The sequence below is a fragment of the Pelobates fuscus genome, chromosome 6 (assembly GCF_036172605.1).
Source record: "Pelobates fuscus isolate aPelFus1 chromosome 6, aPelFus1.pri, whole genome shotgun sequence".
Taxonomy (NCBI): Eukaryota; Metazoa; Chordata; class Amphibia; order Anura; family Pelobatidae; genus Pelobates; species Pelobates fuscus.
In genome coordinates, this window is record NC_086322.1 from 120,042,477 (window position 1) to 120,064,221 (window position 21,745).

Below are 21,745 nucleotides of genomic sequence, written 5' to 3' on the forward strand. Positions count from 1 at the left end.
GGCTCCATTTTTATGTAAGTTCAGATCAATGGAGCAATGTTCAGCCGTACTGTCTACACCGCAAAGGAGCACAAAATTGGCAAATAATTTCCTATCCTCTCGATGTAAGGTGATGCTCTAGCTACTCCACTATCTGGACTGTAGTCCAAGTATCCATCTCTACCATCAGCACTAGAGAAACATAGCATTTTAATCCCACCCTTAATGTGAGTATGCAGCTAAGGCAGGGAAAGGGAATGTTGAAGGGAGAAATTCACTTTAAACCCTATCCAATTACAAGATAACTGCTTAGAGTCTTTACTACTGTAAATACCAGATACAATTCTGCCACACGCTGCTGCTATCACTTGATATTATAGACTGTCATACATGGGAGGAAAAAAAAATAGATGTTTCAGAGAGCACTTTTTTGTTTCTGTGTAAGGCTTGGCATCATCAGTTTCACATACAGAGTTATTTATGTAGAATACTGGGGCAAAGTTTCAATAAATGGCTCCTAGTCATTTTGCAATGTTTACCATTTTCCCTAGAATTGCTCTTTAAAATGAAACTGGAATGTGTTGCTGGAGGTTATGTTAAAACGAAGTTCTGTAACAATGTAACACTTGCATTTAGAAGACAATCTTTGTGAAATTAGAGATGCATAAATAAAAAAGAAAAAAAAACACTTATTTTACATGCAAAATAAAAATTCACACAGAAAGATTAATAAAAGTGTTCCATTTCTGTATAGGAAAAATAGGTAACAAATATGGCTAATTAGCACACAAGGTGGAAAGAGACATAAGAAGGTGGCAAGAGATAAATCACAGATCAGGTTAAACAAGCAAACCTATTGAAAAAAGGGCAGGTGAGACTGTGGCTCAAACGGAATTTAAAATAAAATGAATAAAAACCTGGTAGGTTTTCTGTGCACAATACATTAACATTGAGGTTCCATGTAACATATCTTACAATTCAAATAATTCTTACAAATTACCGACAATTCAATGGCTTTATTTACAAAGATGTAAATTATGGAAAATTCATGCTGTAGTTCAAAATGGTTCAAAATGGCCAATCTGAAAAAATAAAGTACGGTAATATTTTTCCAGTTCAGCTATTTTTGCTGGAAGTTTGTAATTCGTCTATTCCGGGTTTATTAAAATAACCCTGCAGTACTGGTCCTGCAAATAAATATATATATTATATATATATATATATATATATATATATGTATATATATATATATATTTATTTTTTTTTATTATTTTTTTTTTTATTTAAAAACAAAAAATCAAACATATGCTACATCACTATTTTTGGCACGATGCTGAACTGTTCAGGTGTTTCTGTGAGAGGCGATCATGACTGACGCGTTGTACACCGTGCCGACAAAAATGTGTGGTGACATTTTCACAGTTAAAAACAAAATCTGGAAGAAAACAAGGAATAGTCACATAACTAATGTGATTTCAATGGAACACCGTCACATAACAGAACATAAAGTACAAATCTGAATTTTGTCACCAACACATTGGTTTTAATTTGGTTGTTTGGATTAAGGACTATTAAATATTATTAAATAGCCCTTACGGAAATGAATCCAAAAGTCTCACGTAGCACACACCCCACATTCAGATATTTTATCAGCTGAATACATCTAGTCTTGAAAATATTTTATTGCCTCTGTACCTTCTTTGCAGTCGTGTTTGTTCTCGTGGAGCACAAATCCATTACGGCACTGGCAAACATAGCTACCTATGGTATTTATACACTCATGCTGGCAGCCTCCATTGTCTTTCGAACACTCATCTTTATCTGTAGACAAGGTAAATCAAGAAATTAAGAGTTAGAATGATGTAAGTTTTCAAAAAAGGTTAAAGCAATTCGGACTTGGAAATCGTGTTAATGTAAGCAGAATAAAACATGCATTTGCCACCTCACCTGTAACCTTGCATAGGAGCAAAAACAAAAGGAGGTTGGAGTGGTAAAATGCACTTGTTTGGAGTATGCAGATATGTTTAGTTATTGCAAATTGATAGCCAAAAAAAAAAAAAAAAAAAATCACTGAAACCTAAATACAATTCAAAGCAAGGTTACAAGTGGGATCACTTTAAACACCAGAAAGTTAAGCAAAAAGCCTTCATAAGTACACCCATTCAATTTATATTAAAATCTAAGAAATGTACACAAAAAAAAAAAAAGTATTCGTTATAAAAGGTAGTCAAGCATGTAAATTCAGTATAATTTCCTCTTATGTCACATCGTGTTAAAAAGCACTATACTGGCACTGCTGTCATTAGCTGTGGTGTTATTTTTATGTAAACCCATGAGAGATTATATTTTGAATTTAAAAGTAATTTAGTTCACTTCGCAGAAACTTCGTATGTTTTGTGAAAAAAATCCACCTTTCTGATTTCAACCACTAGGCCAGTGTTTTCCCAAACCAGTCCGTTCTCATGCCCCACTAACAATCTAGGATTTTCCCATTTTATTCCAATGGAGATACTGACAAAATATGGACTGTTGGTGGGTCTTGAGAACTGGTTTGGGAAACACACCACTAGACCATGTGCCCCAGAATAAGCATATGACAGAACATTCACTCAACTCTTCTCAAAAGGTTAATGCCTGGGAAGTAAACCTTTTCTACAAAACAACCTACCATCTTATAATTGCAACCAACCCTTGCAAAAGCTGCTGTGTAAAATCTGTTCTTGAGAACAGCCAAAAAATATTACACAAAATGTGGATGCCCCGAGTTTAGACTATTAATCGGGATTTTGTGGCTTGATTTTAAAAAGGCACAACATGATGTGCATTTGCTACGTATGTGGTGCATTTGGGGCAGTTTTTTTTCCCCCATGGAATTTCTAAAATCAGAAAACATCTCTCCATTGTTCAATCAAATGCTTCTCAGAGAAGATTTTGATTGGACCACGTTACCAGCTCAGTGCACATCCACACACTCTTAACCAGATAGTGATATCTCTGGTTGTGCAGCTTTTCAAGCAAAAATGCTGCACACACATATTCCTACCACCATGACCACTTCTAGAAGCAGAAGTGGTCATGGTGGTTGGAGTAACCCTTACAGTTGGATAGCACAGCGAATTTAAAGGAACAGAAAATGACCTAGCATGGAATTAAGCTATATGCAGTCCAGTTTCAAACGTTAGAAAGTATGCGTCTATCCGATAACGCTCTACCACACAAGAGAAAATGGCACAAAGAGGAGACTAACTTTAGGGGTGTATATAGGGACAATTAAAAGGTATTCAGAAATAGAAGGCAAAAGGATTTTCCTTGGTTAAGTGGAGGTATTTGGCCCTGTACCTTTGAATCGCCATTTCAATGTAGCTGCAAAAAACTTTTGTATTTAAGATCAGTAGTTATAGGCACCCAGACCACTTCAGCTCACTGAGGTGGTCTGGGTGCAGGGTCCCTGTCCCACTTAGTTTTGAGAAACTCTACCAGACAGCCACTCGAGGATCTTCCTGGATTTTATTGGACTATAGGACATCTAACCGACATTGGACATCTGCACGCTCTGCATAAGGACATCCAGTGTCAGTGAAAACTCCATAGGAAAGCATTGAATCAAAGTTTTCCTATGGGAAGGGCCGAATGCGCTTGTGGCACATGTACATTAGGTTCCTCATGTAGGATGATGTACGAAGAGGCGGAGCGCAGACCCAGCACCAAGGGAGGTCGGCACTGGAATCAGGTGAGTAAATAAAAGGATTTTTAATCTGTTCTTTGCAGTAGCACAATAGAATTACTTTAAATGTTTACGCATTGACCGGCAGTATCTGGATCCTTACTCCAGGGCAGCTGAGCAGAGAGAAAGCGTACAAAGGCTGACAATGAGAGCATTGAATACAGATCGGATAAATATTCTCCGATTCGAGAAGCTCTTAAAATCATATACATCACAATATTCCTAAGTTATTTACGGATAAAAAAAAAAAAAAAAATTAGTCACAGATCTCCAACATAGTCTTAGAAAACAATGTTAATCCATGCATCAAAAGGAGACAACTGTTGAACTAAAACTTCACCCAAAATGATTTAGCACATATCCATACCCTGCCTGCAGATTTAGAGGACAGTCATTGTTAGTATCCACCAGTATTCCCATGGATTTAGCATTCTGCTTACACATGTTTTGTGCTACACGTTGAAAAGCATTTGTTGCAAGGAGAGCATCAAGCAGTTATAAATGGATCAATATTCCCTAACCCCAAGAGAAAGCAAAGATCCATTTCCCACCTCCGGTTAGCTTGCAACAGGTGGTCATACCTCTGATACCTACAGAGGACACCAGTCTGTCAATTACACGTACTCGGCCTGATGGATCACCTTTTATCAAGTCCTTGCAAGATTCAAAAATAAAAATCTTTCCTTTGCAGGAAGCTTTCTTGTCTGTGAACACAAACGTACCAGGATAACAGCAGCAATGAACTCAGATTTCCATACAATGATTCAATATTTAAACAGTTTAGATCTGTTCTCCTTGGACATTGAATCGTACACTAATGAATCATATAAACAGATACATTTGTAATTGTAAAGAAAAAAAAAATAAACAGTCCAATTTTATCTCTGGTCTTGTCATTTTTATTTATTTTTTATCAAGTTCAATATAATTTCATTCTGAAGAGCGTTCAGTATGCAACATGCAGAGAACAACATGTTTTATATGGAAAAAATAAAACCACACAAAATAAAAGGAGGCCATCTGATCTTATGGCAAAACAAATCTCTCAGTGATGACATTGAAAACTTCAGTGCCTGACTGCCCCTTTGCTGACAGCAACAATGTAGGTTGTCTGACGAGGGCTGATCCTGTCAGCAGGGATTAATGCAGAGCAGCATATATCTGGAGAGACACATACTTACTTTGTCCCGGTGGCAACATATATTAAGGTAAAACTGGAGGCAAAAACATGCCCTTTTATAGTTACAAAATGCTTACAAATATTTTTTTTTTTTGGGGGGGGGGGGGGGGGGAGGATGTTTATTTAAACCATGCTGCCTTCTGGTCATTTTAGAATGTTTACATCTTTACAGAGTGTATAGTTTTTAATCTACATTTTTTAAATTTTATTTTTATAAATGTACAAATTATAGCCTAGAATGCAATTTTAAATCCATTTTTATTTCAACTTGTGATTCTTTGACAAGTCATTAGTTAGGTCACATTCTCTACCTTATTGAAGGGTGGGAAGATTTATATAAAAAAAATACAAATAAATTATTTGCAACAATTTTTTTACAATTCTATATATTTGCCACGTTACATGCATTGTACAGATACACAGAAGCTCAGTCACCTAGCAAAATTGTATATCATAAAACAATGGTGTTTACTTTGTTAAAGACTGCTTCATGTGTTTAGGTTTATCTATATTAAGTACCATATTAGTTTAGCTTAAAGAAGTCCTTGTAAACCTCCTAACGCAGACATAAAATGCTAACACTGATTCAGTTAAATGTTTTTTTTTGTTTTTTTTTTGCTTTTTTGTTTATAATTAATTGCAAAAGCATAATAAAATTAAATAAAAAAAAAAAACTATAGCAAGATACACAAGCTTTACCTTTGTTACTTATTTCACATCTGGAAGATAGTGTCTAAAACCGCTCATAGAATAAATTTAAACATTTCAAAAATAAAAATGTAAAAGCATCACATTCTTAATGTCCAATATTTAACCCCTTAAGGACCAAACTTCTGGAATAAAAGGGAATCATGACGTGTCAGACATGTCATGTGTCCTTAAGGGGTTAAAGGTTTAAATTCAAATGGAAGGTGAAACCTATTGTTAAAATGTAAATGTAACTAACCAAATAAAAGCTTTAATTACAATCCTAAATACAAGACAACAAAAACCAAAAACAAAACAAAACGGACTTGCATACATTTTAAACCTGAACACAATCTACACTACATTATCTAGATTTCTTAATGGAAACTAGATCTGGTATGTGTACATATTTAGTACAGAGTATCATTTTGTTGTACTTTTGTTTTGAGCACTTAAAAAGAGCTGTACAAGACTGGCAAGATAAAACCACCACAGATTGCTTTGGAATGAATATGCTGGGACACCAGTTATTTATGCAATTTCTTATATGATCGTGGAAGTGCCTCTGGTTATTAGAAAATCTTAAGCAGCACCTCTCACCTAAAATACAGGTTATGTTCTGTTTCTGTTCTGTAATTCCAGTCTGCATAGAGAAAAAACGGTGGGTTGGAATATTACTGGCCAGTATTTTAAACTAGGAATATTTTATGTCTTTCAGCGAAATAACCATCATAGCCAGATTACACAGCTGCCATAAAAAGGAATCTCTAAAGAACGTGGACTCACAATGCATTTGTTGGTAGGTTTAAATAACCTCAGATTTTATTGATCAACCTTGATGAAAATGGACTGGTTAATTCTGGCATAAAGGGTACATCTACGTCTGATTAGGTGTCACTTAGGAACACCGTAAATTGATTTAACAGTTTGGATACTGTAGTATTAATGTGTATATAAAGAAGCACAACTTCTGTACAAGTTTACCTTTTTGCCACATATCAAATGGTATAAATGATTTTTACCAGAATACCTTACGTTAATGCAAAAAAAATAAAAAATAAAATAAATCTACAGGTTTATAAAAAAAAAAAAAAAAAAGAAAAAAAAAAAAAAATCAGTTGAAGATGCAAGGTGGGCTCTTTCACAAATATTTTCTAGTTTCATCCATTACAAAATTAGAACACCGGTTCTAAATTCCAGTCATGAACTACAGATGATACAGTATCAAGAATCCAGTCATTACATCAGCAAAATGGAAACATGCACGCTTATGTAGTTTATCTCAGAGGGAAAAGTACTGCAACAAAAACTAGTGGGAAGCTGCCTCATCTATATGGACATCTTCCCACCAATTTATTTTGCAATAAAAATAAATAAAAAAACACCTTGTAAATAAAACTATATTTTTTACTTTTTTGTTTATTCAGACAGACATCTCAAATGTGTAAGTTTATATATGTGTTCGGTTCTTTTATTTATTAGTACTAAAGAGTAAAGAAAAATACAAATTAAGCATACCCATATTTATGGTTGTTTACCCAATACATCAGATGAAATGCTATGAGACATTGTGTGAATCACTTTCATTAGCTGCCTGACAGCCCCCCCTGTTCTTCCCAAAGTATCATTTACAGGCAGTAAATAAGCTTCCCTAATGACAGGCCTGCCTACTGTTAAAGGCTCCTAAAAGTAGAGGGTGGAGTTGGCAGGATCTGACATCTCTCACCTAACTCCATGCATTTCTCCCCTGCTGACAACTTTCTACTGCAGTCTTAACAAGTCAGGGACTGAAAGCACTGTGCCCCAACCAGGTAGGACATTGTCTGACAGAACTAAACTGTTTAGTAGTAACCTCAAATAGCAATGTCTTACCTTTAGCACTGCAGTTCTTGCAGTCTACCCTTCCCTAGAGACTTAGCCAGCCATTCAGCTCATCAAGTATCTTGAGAAATATAATGAACTTGAACTGGAGTGCTACTGGTCAGAAAACGCACACACACACACAAAAATGGCAATGATAAGACTAAAGTATCCTTTAAAAGGGACACTCCAGACACCCAGACCACTTCTGCCCATTGGAGTGCTCTGGGTGCCAACTCCCACTACCCTTAACCCTGCAAGTGTAATTATTGCAGTTTTTTTTTTTATAAACTGCAATAATTAATCTTGCAAGGTTAACTCCTCCTCTAGTGGCTGTCTACTAGACAGCCACTAGAGGGCACTTCCTGGTCTATAGCACAGGTTTTCTGTGCTATAGCGTCGCTGGACATCCTAACGCTATGTGAGGACCTCCAGCGTCGCTATAATCACCATAGAAAAGCAATGAATGCTTTCCTATGGGAGGCCTAATGCGCGTGTGCTGCATTGCTGCGCATACGTATTAGGTCTCCCCCGCTGGCTGATGTCGGCGGGAGAGGAGCATGGGCGGACCCTAAACCACCGCCGAGGGACATCGGCGGTGGTCTCAGGTAAATCACTGAAGGGGTTTTCACCCCTTCAGCAACATGGGGTGTGGGGAGGGAGGGAGAGGGGACCTGCAGTGCCAGGAAAACTATATAAAGTGTCCATTTAATGTGTGAATACCCATTTTCTATCAATAATGATAAAGGGCTACTTAAGGCACCAAAAAAAACTATAGTGTAATAAAACAGTTATGTTGTATAGATCAATCCCCTGCAGTCTCATGGCTCAATTAACTGCCATTTAGGAGTTAACTTTGTTTAGAAAGGATATGCAAGTCCAAGGCCAGTGGCGTACATACCAGGGTTGCAGGGGTCGCGGCTGCGACCGGGCCCGGCCCACCAGGGGGCCCGGCCGCCCTGCGACCCTGTATGTACGCTCTGGGCCAGCCTCTTCTCCTGGGGGGCCCTGAAGCCGGCCACCTCCGGGCCCCCCGAGGCTGGCCCTGCTTACACCCGGCGGGCAGTCAGGCTGGCCGGTGCGCGAGGGAGCACTCTCCCCTGAGTTCTTCCTCTTCAGCTCCCTCGCGCACCGCACTGATACCGGAGCCGGAAGATTACGTCATCTTCCGGCGCCGGCATCCCTACGCGGCGCGCGAGGGAGCTGAAGAGGAAGCACTCAGGGGAGAGTGCTCCCTCGCGCACCGGCCAGCCTGACTGCCCGCCGGGTGACCGCCCCCCAGGAACCCAGCAGCACCACTGGACCCCAGGGAATCCCCTCAGCACTCCAAAAGGTAGGGAGGCTGGGGGGATTACATTTTAAAAAAAAACTTGTATAAGTGTGTGTGAGTGTTAGTGTGTGTGTGTGTGTGTGTGTGTGAGAGAGTGAGTGAGTGAGTGAGTGAGTGAGAGTGTGTGTGAGTGAGTGAGTGAGTGAGTGTTAGTGAGTGTTAGTGAGTGTGTGTGTGAGTGTTAGTGTGAGTGAGTGTTAGTGAGTGTGTGTGTGTGAGTGAGTGTTAGTGAGTGTGTGTGTGTGTGTGTGTGTGTGTGTGTGTTAGTGTTGGTGTGTGTGTTAGAGTGTGTGTGTCTGCTAGTGAGTGTCAGTGAGTGTTACTGTGTGTGTCTGTTACTGAGTGTGTTTGTGTGTGTGTGTTAGTGAGTCTGTTAGTGAGTGTGTGTTTGTCAGTGAGAGTGTATGTTTTGTAAGTGAGTGTGTATGTATGTCTGCCGCTGAGTGTGTCTCTGTCAGTAAATGTGTGTGTCTGTTAGCTAGTGTGTATGCATTTGTTCGTGAGAGTGTGTGTGTCTTCAGCACTTACCTTTCTCCAGCGCCGGACTCCCATGGCGCTGGGGATCCCTCCGCCTCTCAGCTCCGAATGCGCATGCACGGCAAGAGCCGCGCACGCATTCAAACCGCCCATAGGAAAGCATTACTCAATGCTTTCCTATGGACATTCAGTGTCTTAAAATGGCGGAAGTGCCTCTAGCGGCTGTCAGTGAGACAGCCACTAGATGCTAGATTAACCCTCAGTGAAACATAACAGTTTCTCTGAAACTGCTATGCTTTCAGCTGCAGGGTTAAAACTAGAGGGACCTGACACCCAGACCACTTCATTGAGCTGATGTGATCTGGGTGTCTGTAGTGGTCCTTTAAGTGTGTGTGCATCTGCATGCACTGGCGTACATACCGCGATCGCAGCCCTGCAACCCCTGCGACCAGGTGCTCGCCGCCATGTGCTGCTGCCCCGGCCCGCGCAGAGTAAGCGCAAGGGGGGGGGGCCCACGGATCAATTTTCGCACCGGGGCCCCATGGGTCATGTGTACGCCACTGTCCAAGGCAAATGCTTCATAAACACCTCATGTAAAGAGAAATGTAAATGTTTAATCTTCCTTTATTCCAGTGTGTTTAATTTAGAATTTTGTATTTCCTGCTAGAGGCTGCAGAAGCCTCATAAGTGTGTTTAAAGTTCAACGAACAAGGATATAAAAAACAACAAAAACATACAAGCTCTTTATTTCTGGTCATTTGGGTGACGTGTGTATGCAGACTCCTCTACAAGAAGTGGTGTCAGAGGGAAGAAAGACTTGCCGTATATACTCTAGTATAAGCAGAGTTTTTCGGCACATTTTTTGTGCTGAAAAAAGCCCCTCGGCTTATACTCGAGTCACTGTCTGTATTATGTCAACTTACATTGCCATTACAAGCCCGGAGGTCCTGGAGGCCGGAGCAAGCTGTTACTTACCAGCTCCGGTCAGCTCCCCTGTTCAGATCACAGTGCAAGTCTCGCGAGACCCGCAGCCATCAGAGCATTGCCACGGGTTACCGTGGAAACGCTCAGCGCGGCACGCAGACTGCAAAACTTACACCGAGCTGAACGGAGCGGCTACAAAGGTAACAGCTTGCTCCTGGCCCCCCCTGCACAGCCCATGCCACTGGACCACCAGGGAATGAGAAAGTGTGGCACGCGCCCTCGCCCTCCCCCTCCCCCCCTCCCCCACCTCCCTGGCCAGGTAACAAGCAGGGAGGGGGGGGCGACAAAAAAATTAAATGAAACAAATAAATATTAAAATAAAATAAAAATATAAAAATATATATATTCAAATAAAAATGCCCTCCCCCCACCCAGATTACACACACACACACTCTGCATTATATATATATATATATATATATATATATAAATACATATACACACACACACACACACACACAGTGTGTGTGTATATAATGCAGAGTGTGTGTTTGTATGAGTGTGTGTATATAATGCACACACTCCGGATTATATACACACACACTGCATTCACACAAACACATTCTGCATTCATTATAAACACACACACACTGCATTCACACAAACACATTCTGTATTCATTATATACACACACACTGCATTCACACAAACACACTCTGTATTCATTATATACACACACACACTGCATTCACACAAACATTTTGCATTCATTATATACACACACTACACAAACACACACTGCATTCATTATTTACACACACTGTAAGTATTCAATGAATGTCATTTTATTGGGATCTAATTTTATTTAGAAATTTGCCAGTAGCTGCTGCATTTCCCACCCTAGGCTTATAATCGAGTCAATAAGTTTTTTGTGCTAAAATTAGGTGCCTCGGCTTATATTTGGGTCGACTTATACGCGAGTATATATGGTATGTCCTTTGTGCATGAATGGTCTTTGGGAACTCTGAAAAGTGGTGCAAATGTACCCATACCACAAGCGTATACAGGTAGTAGACTACAGTTAAAGCACCTGGTGGCACATTTGAATATCTGTAGGAGTAATGCAGGAATTACACACTGCTCACGCAGGCCAGATCCTGCTGGATATTTTGACGTGAGGTAAGGGGGGTTGGGGATACACCATTTTTTGTACTAGGCTCAGACAAAAAAAAAAAATTATTTTGATGATTTTAGGGATCATTAAAAAATTTATGTGCATCAGGTAGGCTATGGTGTTTCCTGATCAAGGCCCTAGGTAGGGTTTCTGTCAGAGGAGGAAAAGTCTGGTGTCTGAGTAAAGTAGCGTTAAACTATCTAGTGTCTGAGAAGATAGATAAATTAGTGTTTATATGGATAGAACACAGCACACATTTTTATATATTTTATCAACATGAAGACAATACCTGAGAAGAAGTGTGCCCGAAAGCCCTTCTTTGATACAGTGTTGTCCGACCTAAATTCGATTCTCATATTGTTATATTGGGAAGTAATAACTTCAGGCACTTCTGTTCCACAATATTTTCCATGTAATTTTGAATCAGATGAAAGTCCGCTACGAACTTCAACAAAGTCGTATTTGCAAACCTGGAAAGTTAAAGAGAACATGGGATTAAACACTTCATAAACAATGTAAGTAATGATAGAAATGTTTTACTCTAAACTGTTGGAACAAGTCTCTTATAGGCTACAGGTTTTCCTTGATTGATTGTATAGGATGTAGGCTTCATAACACATACAATATCTTTTAAGGGTTCTATATGAGAAACAGGCAGTTTTGTATTAAATGCTTGGGTTGAAGAAAATATACCCCAAATCTGTAGACAAGTTGTAGTGATTTAAGATTACAGAACAAAGACAAGCCTTTAGTTTATATTGAGTTAAGATTGAAGATTACAGAACAATCCACATATTTGTTCAGAGTCAATCACTACAACTGGTCTACAGATTTTGGGTATATTTTCTTCGACACAAGCATGTAATACAAAATGACCTGTTTTTACAATTCATTGTTCAGTTTTCTCCAAATGATCTAGCGATTTGAGGCCTAACCCCAAGTTATGTTAAAGCCAATTAAAAAAAACGTATTGCAAGACTGTATTATCAAGATCGATATGGTTTTTGTTTTCTCATTGGCATATATACTGCATTAGCAGTTGATAATTTCATGTCTAGGTTTATACAATGTTTATGCAGCTCTAATCACACCTCCCTGCATGTGACTAGCACAGCCTTCCTAAACACTTTCTGTAAACAGTCATCTAATGTTTTAATGTTTTAAAAAAAAAAAACAGACACTCCTAACTTACCAACCGGGTTCTGTTCCTATGACCTTGACGTAGAATGAATTGGTAGATAAGTGAGGAGTTAAGGGATTCCCTGCTCTGGTGCGTTCGTCTATGTTCGGGGAAGTTTCCCCAAACATAGACAAGCGCATCAGTGCAGGGAATCCCCACGACGGCTCGCACTTGCGTCTGGTCATAAGTGCGAGCCATCGTAAAACAGGTAGGTCACTGAATGAGGACCACCTGTATGTTTTACATTCATAATTTGAAGAGGAGAAAAAAAAATGAATAGTTGTGCCTGTGCTGAAGATACAGATACACTATAGCACATTAGTATGTAGAGGACCTGTCAATTCCGGATTTAAATCCTAACAATATTCTGCAACTTTGTGCCAGGATTTTTCAGAAACCCATTGTGTACGAATTTTCAGTCAATACACTTGTCTTCTGTTACTGTACTGTTGAACAAGCTGGGAATGCATGATCTAGTTTGTAGATTACCATGCCTAGTCTGGTATCTTCGTAGTTAATTTTAATTTCAGAACTTTCCACATAAATGCATCAGAAGGCAGCCAAATGAATTAAAATATCCCAAATATAAACTTATATACCGTATTTACTCTAGTATAAGCCAACCCGAATATAAGCAGAGGCCCCTAATTTTACCCAAAAAAACTGGGAAAACTTATTGACTAGAGCAGTGTTTCCCAACCCAGTCCTCAATGCACACCTACCAGTCCAGGATTTAAGGATTACCCAGTTTTGTCTAAGGCGTTTTTTCTTTTTTTTCTAAAAACACCTTAGACAAAACTGGGTAATCCTTAAATCCTGGACTGGTAGGTGTGCCTTGAGGACTGGGCTGGGAAACACTGGACTAGAGTATAAGACTAGGGTGGGAAATACTGGTAAATTTCTAAATAAAATTAGATCCTAAAAAAAATTATATTCATTGAATATTTATTGTGTGTATATAATGAGTGCAGTGTGTGTGTGCGCGCGAGTGCAGTGTGTGTGTGCGCGCGAGTGCAGTGTGTGTGTGCGCGCGAGTGCAGTGTGTGTGTGCGCGCGAGTGCAGTGTGTGTGTGCGCGCGAGTGCAGTGTGTGTGTGCGCGCGAGTGCAGTGTGTGTGTGCGCGCGAGTGCAGTGTGTGTGTGCGCGCGAGTGCAGTGTGTGTGTGCGCGCGAGTGCAGTGTGTGTGTGCGCGCGAGTGCAGTGTGTGTGTGCGCGCGAGTGCAGTGTGTGTGTGCGCGCGAGTGCAGTGTGTGTGTGCGCGCGAGTGCAGTGTGTGTGTGCGCGCGAGTGCAGTGTGTGTGTGCGCGCGAGTGCAGTGTGTGTGTGCGCGCGAGTGCAGTGTGTGTGTGCGCGCGAGTGCAGTGTGTGTGTGCGCGCGAGTGCAGTGTGTGTGTGCGCGCGAGTGCAGTGTGTGTGTGCGCGCGAGTGCAGTGTGTGTGTGCGCGCGAGTGCAGTGTGTGTGTGCGCGCGAGTGCAGTGTGTGTGTGCGCGCGAGTGCAGTGTGTGTGTGCGCGCGAGTGCAGTGTGTGTGTGCGCGCGAGTGCAGTGTGTGTGTGCGCGCGAGTGCAGTGTGTGTGTGCGCGCGAGTGCAGTGTGTGTGTGCGCGCGAGTGCAGTGTGTGTGCGCGCGAGTGCAGTGTGTGTGCGCGCGAGTGCAGTGTGTGTGTGCGCGCGAGTGCAGTGTGTGTGTGCGCGCGAGTGCAGTGTGTGTGTGCGCGCGAGTGCAGTGTGTGTGTGCGCGCGAGTGCAGTGTGTGTGTGCGCGCGAGTGCAGTGTGTGTGCGCGCGAGTGCAGTGTGTGTGCGCGCGAGTGCAGTGTGTGTGCGCGCGAGTGCAGTGTGTGTGTGCGCGCGAGTGCAGTGTGTGTGTGCGCGCGAGTGCAGTGTGTGTGTGCGCGCGAGTGCAGTGTGTGTGTGCGCGCGAGTGCAGTGTGTGTGTGCGCGCGAGTGCAGTGTGTGTGTGTGCGCGCGAGTGCAGTGTGTGTGTGTGCGCGCGAGTGCAGTGTGTGTGTGTGCGCGCGAGTGCAGTGTGTGTGTGTGCGCGCGAGTGCAGTGTGTGTGTGTGCGCGCGAGTGCAGTGTGTGTGTGCGCGCGCGAGTGCAGTGTGTGTGCGCGCGCGAGTGCAGTGTGTGTGCGCGCGCGAGTGCAGTGTGTGTGCGCGCGCGAGTGCAGTGTGTGCGCGCGCGAGTGCAGTGTGTGCGCGCGCGAGTGCAGTGTGTGTGCGCGCGCGAGTGCAGTGTGTGTGCGCGCGCGAGTGCAGTGTGTGTGCGCGCGCGAGTGCAGTGTGTGTGCGCGCGCGAGTGCAGTGTGTGTGCGCGCGCGAGTGCAGTGTGTGTGCGCGCGCGAGTGCAGTGTGTGTGCGCGCGCGAGTGCAGTGTGTGTGCGCGCGCGAGTGCAGTGTGTGTGCGCGCGCGAGTGCAGTGTGTGTGCGCGCGAGTGCAGTGTGTGTGCGCGCGCGAGTGCAGTGTGTGTGCGCGCGCGAGTGCAGTGTGTGTGCGCGCGCGAGTGCAGTGTGTGTGCGCGCGCGAGTGCAGTGTGTGTGCGCGCGCGAGTGCAGTGTGTGTGCGCGCGCGAGTGCAGTGTGTGTGCGCGCGCGAGTGCAGTGTGTGTGCGCGCGCGAGTGCAGTGTGTGTGCGCGCGCGAGTGCAGTGTGTGTGCGCGCGCGAGTGCAGTGTGTGTGCGCGCGCGAGTGCAGTGTGTGTGCGCGCGCGAGTGCAGTGTGTGTGCGCGCGCGAGTGCAGTGTGTGTGCGCGCGCGAGTGCAGTGTGTGTGCGCGCGCGAGTGCAGTGTGTGTGCGCGCGCGAGTGCAGTGTGTGTGCGCGCGCGAGTGCAGTGTGTGTGCGCGCGCGAGTGCAGTGTGTGTGCGCGCGCGAGTGCAGTGTGTGTGCGCGCGCGAGTGCAGTGTGTGTGCGCGCGCGAGTGCAGTGTGTGTGCGCGCGCGAGTGCAGTGTGTGTGCGCGCGCGAGTGCAGTGTGTGTGCGCGCGCGAGTGCAGTGTGTGTGCGCGCGCGAGTGCAGTGTGTGTGCGCGCGCGAGTGCAGTGTGTGTGCGCGCGCGAGTGCAGTGTGTGTGCGCGCGCGAGTGCAGTGTGTGTGCGCGCGCGAGTGCAGTGTGTGTGCGCGCGAGTGCAGTGTGTGTGCGCGCGAGTGCAGTGTGTGTGTGCGCGCGAGTGCAGTGTGTGTGTGCGCGCGAGTGCAGTGTGTGTGTGCGCGCGAGTGCAGTGTGTGTGTGCGCGCGAGTGCAGTGTGTGTGTGCGCGCGAGTGCAGTGTGTGTGTGCGCGCGAGTGCAGTGTGTGTGTGCGCGCGAGTGCAGCGTGTGTGTGCGCGCGAGTGCAGCGTGTGTGTGCGCGCGAGTGCAGCGTGTGTGTGCGCGCGAGTGCAGCGTGTGTGTGCGCGCGAGTGCAGCGTGTGTGTGCGCGCGAGTGCAGCGTGTGTGTGCGCGCGAGTGCAGTGTGTGTGTGCGCGCGAGTGCAGTGTGTGTGCGCGCGAGTGCAGTGTGTGTGCGCGCGAGTGCAGTGTGTGTGCGCGCGAGTGCAGTGTGTGTGCGCGCGAGTGCAGTGTGTGTGTGCGCGAGTGCAGTGTGTGTGTGCGTGCGTGTGTGTATATGAATGAAGTGTGAGTATATGAATGAAGTGTGAGTGTGTGTGATGCAGTGTGTGTTTGTGTATGTGTTGGTGGGGGGTGGGCATTTTGATTGTTATTTTATTAATTATTATTTTAATCATTTTTTGTTATATTATGTATTTTATTAATTATTATTTGAATTTTTTTGTTATATTGTTATTTTTTTAAATTATTTTTAATATTTTATTATTATTATTATTATTATTATTATGTATTTACTTTTTCCATCCCCCCTCCCTGCTTGATACATGGCAGGGAGGGGGGCTCTCACTCCCTGGGGGTCCAGTGGCATTGGTAGTTCAGTGGGGGGGAGGAGGTGGGCTGGCTGAGAGTTTACTTACCTCTCCTGCAGCTCCCTCCTCCTCCACGCCGGTCCGTGCAGCTCCTCTGTCAACTCACAGTGTAAGTCTCGCGAGAGCCGCACTATGACCCTGCGGCTCTCGCGAGACTTACACTGGGAGCTGACCGAGGTGCTGAACGGACCGGCGCGGAGGAGAAGGGAGCTGACAGGAGCTGCAGGAGAGGTAAGTAAACATTCTGCAGCCCCCACAGCCCCCTGTCTGTATTATGGCAATGTAAATTGCCATAATACAGACACTGACTCGAGTATAAGCAGAGTTGGGGTTTTTCAGCCAAAAAATGTGCTGAAAAACTCGGCTTATACTCTAGTATATACGGTAGTTAAGATGTCACTCAAGGAAAAAGAATATAATTTATGTGCTTTTTCCTGAATACTCAACTACTGATCAAAGTGAGTTGCATTAACAAATATACACTGAAAAAATTAAACTACACATACTTTGGACAATTTTATTTGAATTTAATTCACACAAACACGAGAGTCTATTTCATTAAAATAAGTGATGACAGCGATTGCTGTTGAAAATTAATCTCCCAAATAAGGTTACGTTTGATGAGCAAATATGAACATAAATTCCACAAAAAAAAAAAAAAAAGGAAAAAAGTTCTCTCTAGTAACAAAAGACTTCTTGAAAAAAAAAATTGCCAGTATTTTACATTATTCTGTACAGGTTTAAAAGAAAATTATTACATTGATAAATCTGTTAAGACAGCTTGTCGTTTACTTACTTCATTGCCTTCCAATTCAAAGAACTCAAACTTCATGGAGATCCTGTACTGAGATGGAGCCACTACCTGCCACACACAATTTTTGTTGGGTGGGTACTCTTTGGGCCAGGCTGGAGTGGTTATGGTGCCATTAAGTTTAGTCAGCAGCCCACCACATGCAGCTAAAACAAAGCAGACAGAATCATTAGGTGAAGAGTAGTGATATTTTTCAAATCTTATTTTATACAATTTTACAAGTGGGGATAAGCGCTACTACCTTCACAGCTTTTTTTGTCAGGTGCCAGCTCATAACCAGGATCGCAGGAACACTTATAACTTCCCAGAGTGTTAACACAGCGCTGCTCACATCCGCCATTGTCTGGTTTGCCACATTCATCCTCCTCTGTAAAAAGAAGAATAAATTGACTTTTTTTTTTTTTTTAAAGAAAAAAATAGCAAGGTTATAGCTACAGATAAAATACAATGTGAGGAAGCACTTCTGCAGAAGGCTTGAAAATTCCATTCAAGGTCATGTGAAGGATACATTATCTAAAAGTGAATTGCACATTGTCCTGATGTCACAAAAAATTAACAGAATCCTTAATCCCAGGTCTTTCCATTAATTGACAATCAGAAAAAAGCAGTATCTTGCTACACATGTGCCTTCAAATGAACACTTAAATTTTATTTTACAATGTATTTTTCACATTATTGAGAAAATACCACTTAAGTTACGTTAAGAATAAATAAGGACTACATGTACAACATTTTAATAGATCTCTACTTCTATGAACAAGCAGGGCTTCAAAATAGATTGTTTTAATCAAATCAAAGCAATATAGCCCTCATGCTTCGATTCATTATTAATTTGTGCCACAAATGACTGGTTTGTTCCATTCAATATTCACAAATATTAATGCATATAAAAGGCTTACCCTTTAAAAAGTCAGCAGCAAACCCAGCTTTGTTTACTGTTCCATCAGAAACAAACTTCATCCACAGCGTGTTTGAGGTAGATGTGATGTCTTCTGGTTTGTCATAGCCACAAAAATGGCCAATGAGTGGACTATTCTCACTGCTTCCATCCCTTACTTCCAAATAATCATAAGCACAGCTGTCATGGCGTTCAATCTGAAAATAGTTTAATAGTCAGTACAGTTCTCCCATTTGGGTAAAAAAAAAAAAAAAAAAAAAAAATAGGATCCACTGGCTAAACATCACTTAATAACAAATATTCAGTACAATTAAAAAGTAATTTGTTCACCCAGTTTTTCCTCCACTGTATCCCTACCTTTTAGGTTTTGTTATTCTGTTTTCCCTCTCTTGTACCAAATGTTGACAATGCTATCGAACATATACACAAACACGATAAATGCACATACATCACACCACCTAAAGTTGCACTTACGACAGCAGTATTAAAATGCTTGTGTGTTAAATGAAAGCATGGTTTGGGAGCTTTTTGTAAACATTTATTTTTCTTAACGCTCATTACTTCAAGCACCAAATAATCACTATAACCCATAATAGTAGTTCTGGTGCCTTTAGTTCCCTGGTGCCATTGCACAGTCTGAAAAAAAAAAAAAGACAAAAAAAAATTGCCCTGCCAGGCACCATCCCCGCATCAGTCTTCTCCAGCTGGGGAAGTTGGATTGCTCTGTAGAACAAAACAGGACCATGGCCATTGGTTGAGAGTGAGCAAAGCATTCTCAGCCAATTAGCACAGTCCTGCATCAGCCGTGCTTTACTCTATAGAGAAATCTGGCTTCTTCTGATGGCGACGGAAGAGAGTTTACCTGGGTCATACCAAATCCAAACCAAGCTGAAATGCACTTTCTGTAAAGACTGCGAAAAAATAAAGGGGGGTGGGGAAAGCATTACAAGCATCATATGATGCTTGGAATGCTGCCCCTCCCCCCTCCCCCCCCCCTTATTTTTTTGCAGTCCTCAAAGACAGGTACAGTTTTCAAAACTTATGCTGCTACCATCATATAGACACTTTGTACAGTTTTCTATTTTCCCATCTGTTTTAAAGCAATCAGCATCCAGTTACCTCTTCAGCCTCACTGAGAATTATTATTATGATATTTATAGAGCGCCATAAAATTCCGCAGCGCTTTACAATGGGTGTACGAACAGATATGTAGTTGTAACTAGACAAGTTGGACACACAGGAACAGAGGGGTTGAGGGCCCTGCTTAATGAGCTTACATGCTAGAGGGAGTGAGGTAAAGTGACACAAAAGGTAAGGATTGTATTAGACTTGTGACAGTTGCAGAAGAGGAATCAGTTAGGAGCTATTAACAGTTTAATTGATACGCTTTTATGAAGAAGTGGGTTTTTAACGATTTTTTGAAGTAGTGGAGACTGGGTGAGCATCTAACGGAGGAGGGAAGCGAGTTCCACAGGAACGGTGCAGCCCTCGAGAAATCTTGAAGGCGAGCATCAGAGGAGGGAGTACAGACAGAAGATAGACGTAAGTCTTCAGCAGATTGTAAGGGCCTAGACAGGACATACTTGTGTATAAGGGAGGATAGATAGGTGGGAGCAGCATTATGTAGAGATTTGAAAGCAAGAACCAGAATTTTAAATTGAGCTATATATTTTATAGGAAGTCAATGTAGGGACTGACAGAAGGGTGAGGCATGGGAGGTGTGGGCGGACAGGAAGATGAGCCTCACCGCCGCATTCATTATGGACTGTAACGGCGCAAGTTGGGAGCACGTAAGACCACTGAGAAGCGGATTACAGTAGTCAAGGTGAGAAAGGACAGTGGAATGGACCAAAACCTTACTCGCATCTGGCGTTAAGTAGGGGCGGATGCGTGCAATGTTTTTGAGATGGAAGTGGCAGGATTTGGCGGTCGACTGAACATGAGGCTTGAAGGAGAGGTCGGAGTCAAAGAGAACACATAGGCAGCGAGCCTGCGTGGTGGAGCTGATGGTAGCACCGTTGACTTGGAGGGAGACAGACACAGGAGTAACAACACTTGAGGGAGGAAAGACCAGAATTTCAGTTTTGGTCAAGTTTAGTTTAAGGAAGTGGGCAGTCAGAAACAGCAGAGAGGCAGTCAGAGAAACTAGTCATGAGGGACAGGGAGAGATCAGGAGAGTACAGGAAACTACTACCCAAATCTACGCAACAATGAAAGGCTGAACACACAAGGCTAACTCTGGCATGGAGTCCATTCAAAGAGTTACACTTTGCATGTAAAAAGGAATTTAAACATTTTCACATGTGTGCTGAGCTCTGCTCCTCCTGTGCACAAACACTGCTTCCATTCAAGAAATCACAGACCCTGAGATAGCAAAGCTTATTTGCAATAGTTTAACTTTGTTGTCAAGTTTGGCAACAATTTGCAAAGTTATTTGTAGTAGGTTTAATTATCTGCTTTTCAAAAGTAAATTTGAGAATACACTCATTTGGTTATAGTTTTCCCTATTTCACATGGAGCCAGTCTTAGCAAAATACCTATGAATTTACTTGTAATAAATAAAAGGTCCCATTATTTAAAGCCATTTGCTGCTCTCTGGTGTAATGGGATTAAGAACTTGTGAAAAATGGGCCATTGTCAGTACTTTAAACATTTTAATTCAAAAGAGCACCAATACGATTAAGCCAGTTTAATCCTCTTGGAAATGTATGCAACAGAAACAGCCTCACCACATGTAAAATTAAGATCAAGAGGTTAGCTTCTCAATGGCAATTTGTTTGCGCCAGTCTGGATTAGGAGATTTATGAAAGCAATATAATTTATCCAGAGTGATAGTAAAGATGGCATTACCTCAAATGCCTGAAAGGTTAATCCGACATTGTAGTTTTCTCCAACGGTTATTTTCCACACACATTCCTTCAATGGCCTATAATCATCAGGATAATTGGGAGACTGAATCTGACCAGAATCTTTGTGGATTTCACCACCACAAATTGCTGTCGAATAAGAAAATAAATGAACAAAGAAAATATGTATTTAGGCATACAATTTATAGAAATTAAGCTAAAAATCAGACTGATAAGTTCAGAATAGATATAGAATATATTAAGGTTTTGGGTGTCTGCCATATTTTCAAACTCCTTACATATTATGAAGTAAATTACCAATTCTATTTTCCGTTAAAGTGAATGATTTCTTGCATTTGGTGTTCGACATTATCTTTTAAAATCAGCCTATTGACCACAAAAAAACTGAGGCACACTAGGTTCCCTTCAGGTGTTAAAGTCAATCCATGTGCTATTTATGCTTTATTTAGCTAAAGTAGTTTAGGTGACTATAGTGTTCCTTTAAATTATCCCTTGCTTACACCAAGTTGCACAATCAGGGCATTTAACTCCCCATTTAATAAGCATATTTGCCAGAGAGGGGCCACCAACCCAAGCCCCAGCTGGCAAACAGGAGTATAAGATAACTAATAAAACCTGGGGTTCCCCTGTTACTAGCAGCAACACTGTCCCTGCTGGTAAAATATAGCATGACAGAATTATTTAGTCATGGGTGCTTAATGGAAGGACATCCATTCTGAAATAATCCTGTCATGGGTCATT

The 21,745-nt window shown here is 42.5% G+C and overlaps 1 protein-coding gene across 2 annotated transcripts in view; it reads right to left on the reverse strand.

Annotated features, from left to right (window-relative positions):
- The window catches only part of TLL1 (tolloid like 1), a 101,149-nt gene that overhangs the window by 14,900 nt on the left and 64,504 nt on the right, over positions 1-21,745 (reverse strand). The window contains exons 12-18 of one of the 2 annotated variants that reach the window (XM_063458197.1): positions 20,988-21,133; positions 18,139-18,334; positions 17,481-17,606; positions 17,225-17,385; positions 11,625-11,805; positions 4,285-4,407; positions 1,675-1,800 (exon numbers count right to left, since the gene is read on the reverse strand). In XM_063458197.1, coding sequence (XP_063314267.1) covers positions 1,675-1,800; positions 4,285-4,407; positions 11,625-11,805; positions 17,225-17,385; positions 17,481-17,606; positions 18,139-18,334; positions 20,988-21,133 — 1,059 coding nt within the window. The remainder of the gene's footprint in view (positions 1-1,674; positions 1,801-4,284; positions 4,408-11,624; positions 11,806-17,224; positions 17,386-17,480; positions 17,607-18,138; positions 18,335-20,987; positions 21,134-21,745) is intronic. The other variant, XM_063458198.1, reaches the window with a different exon arrangement.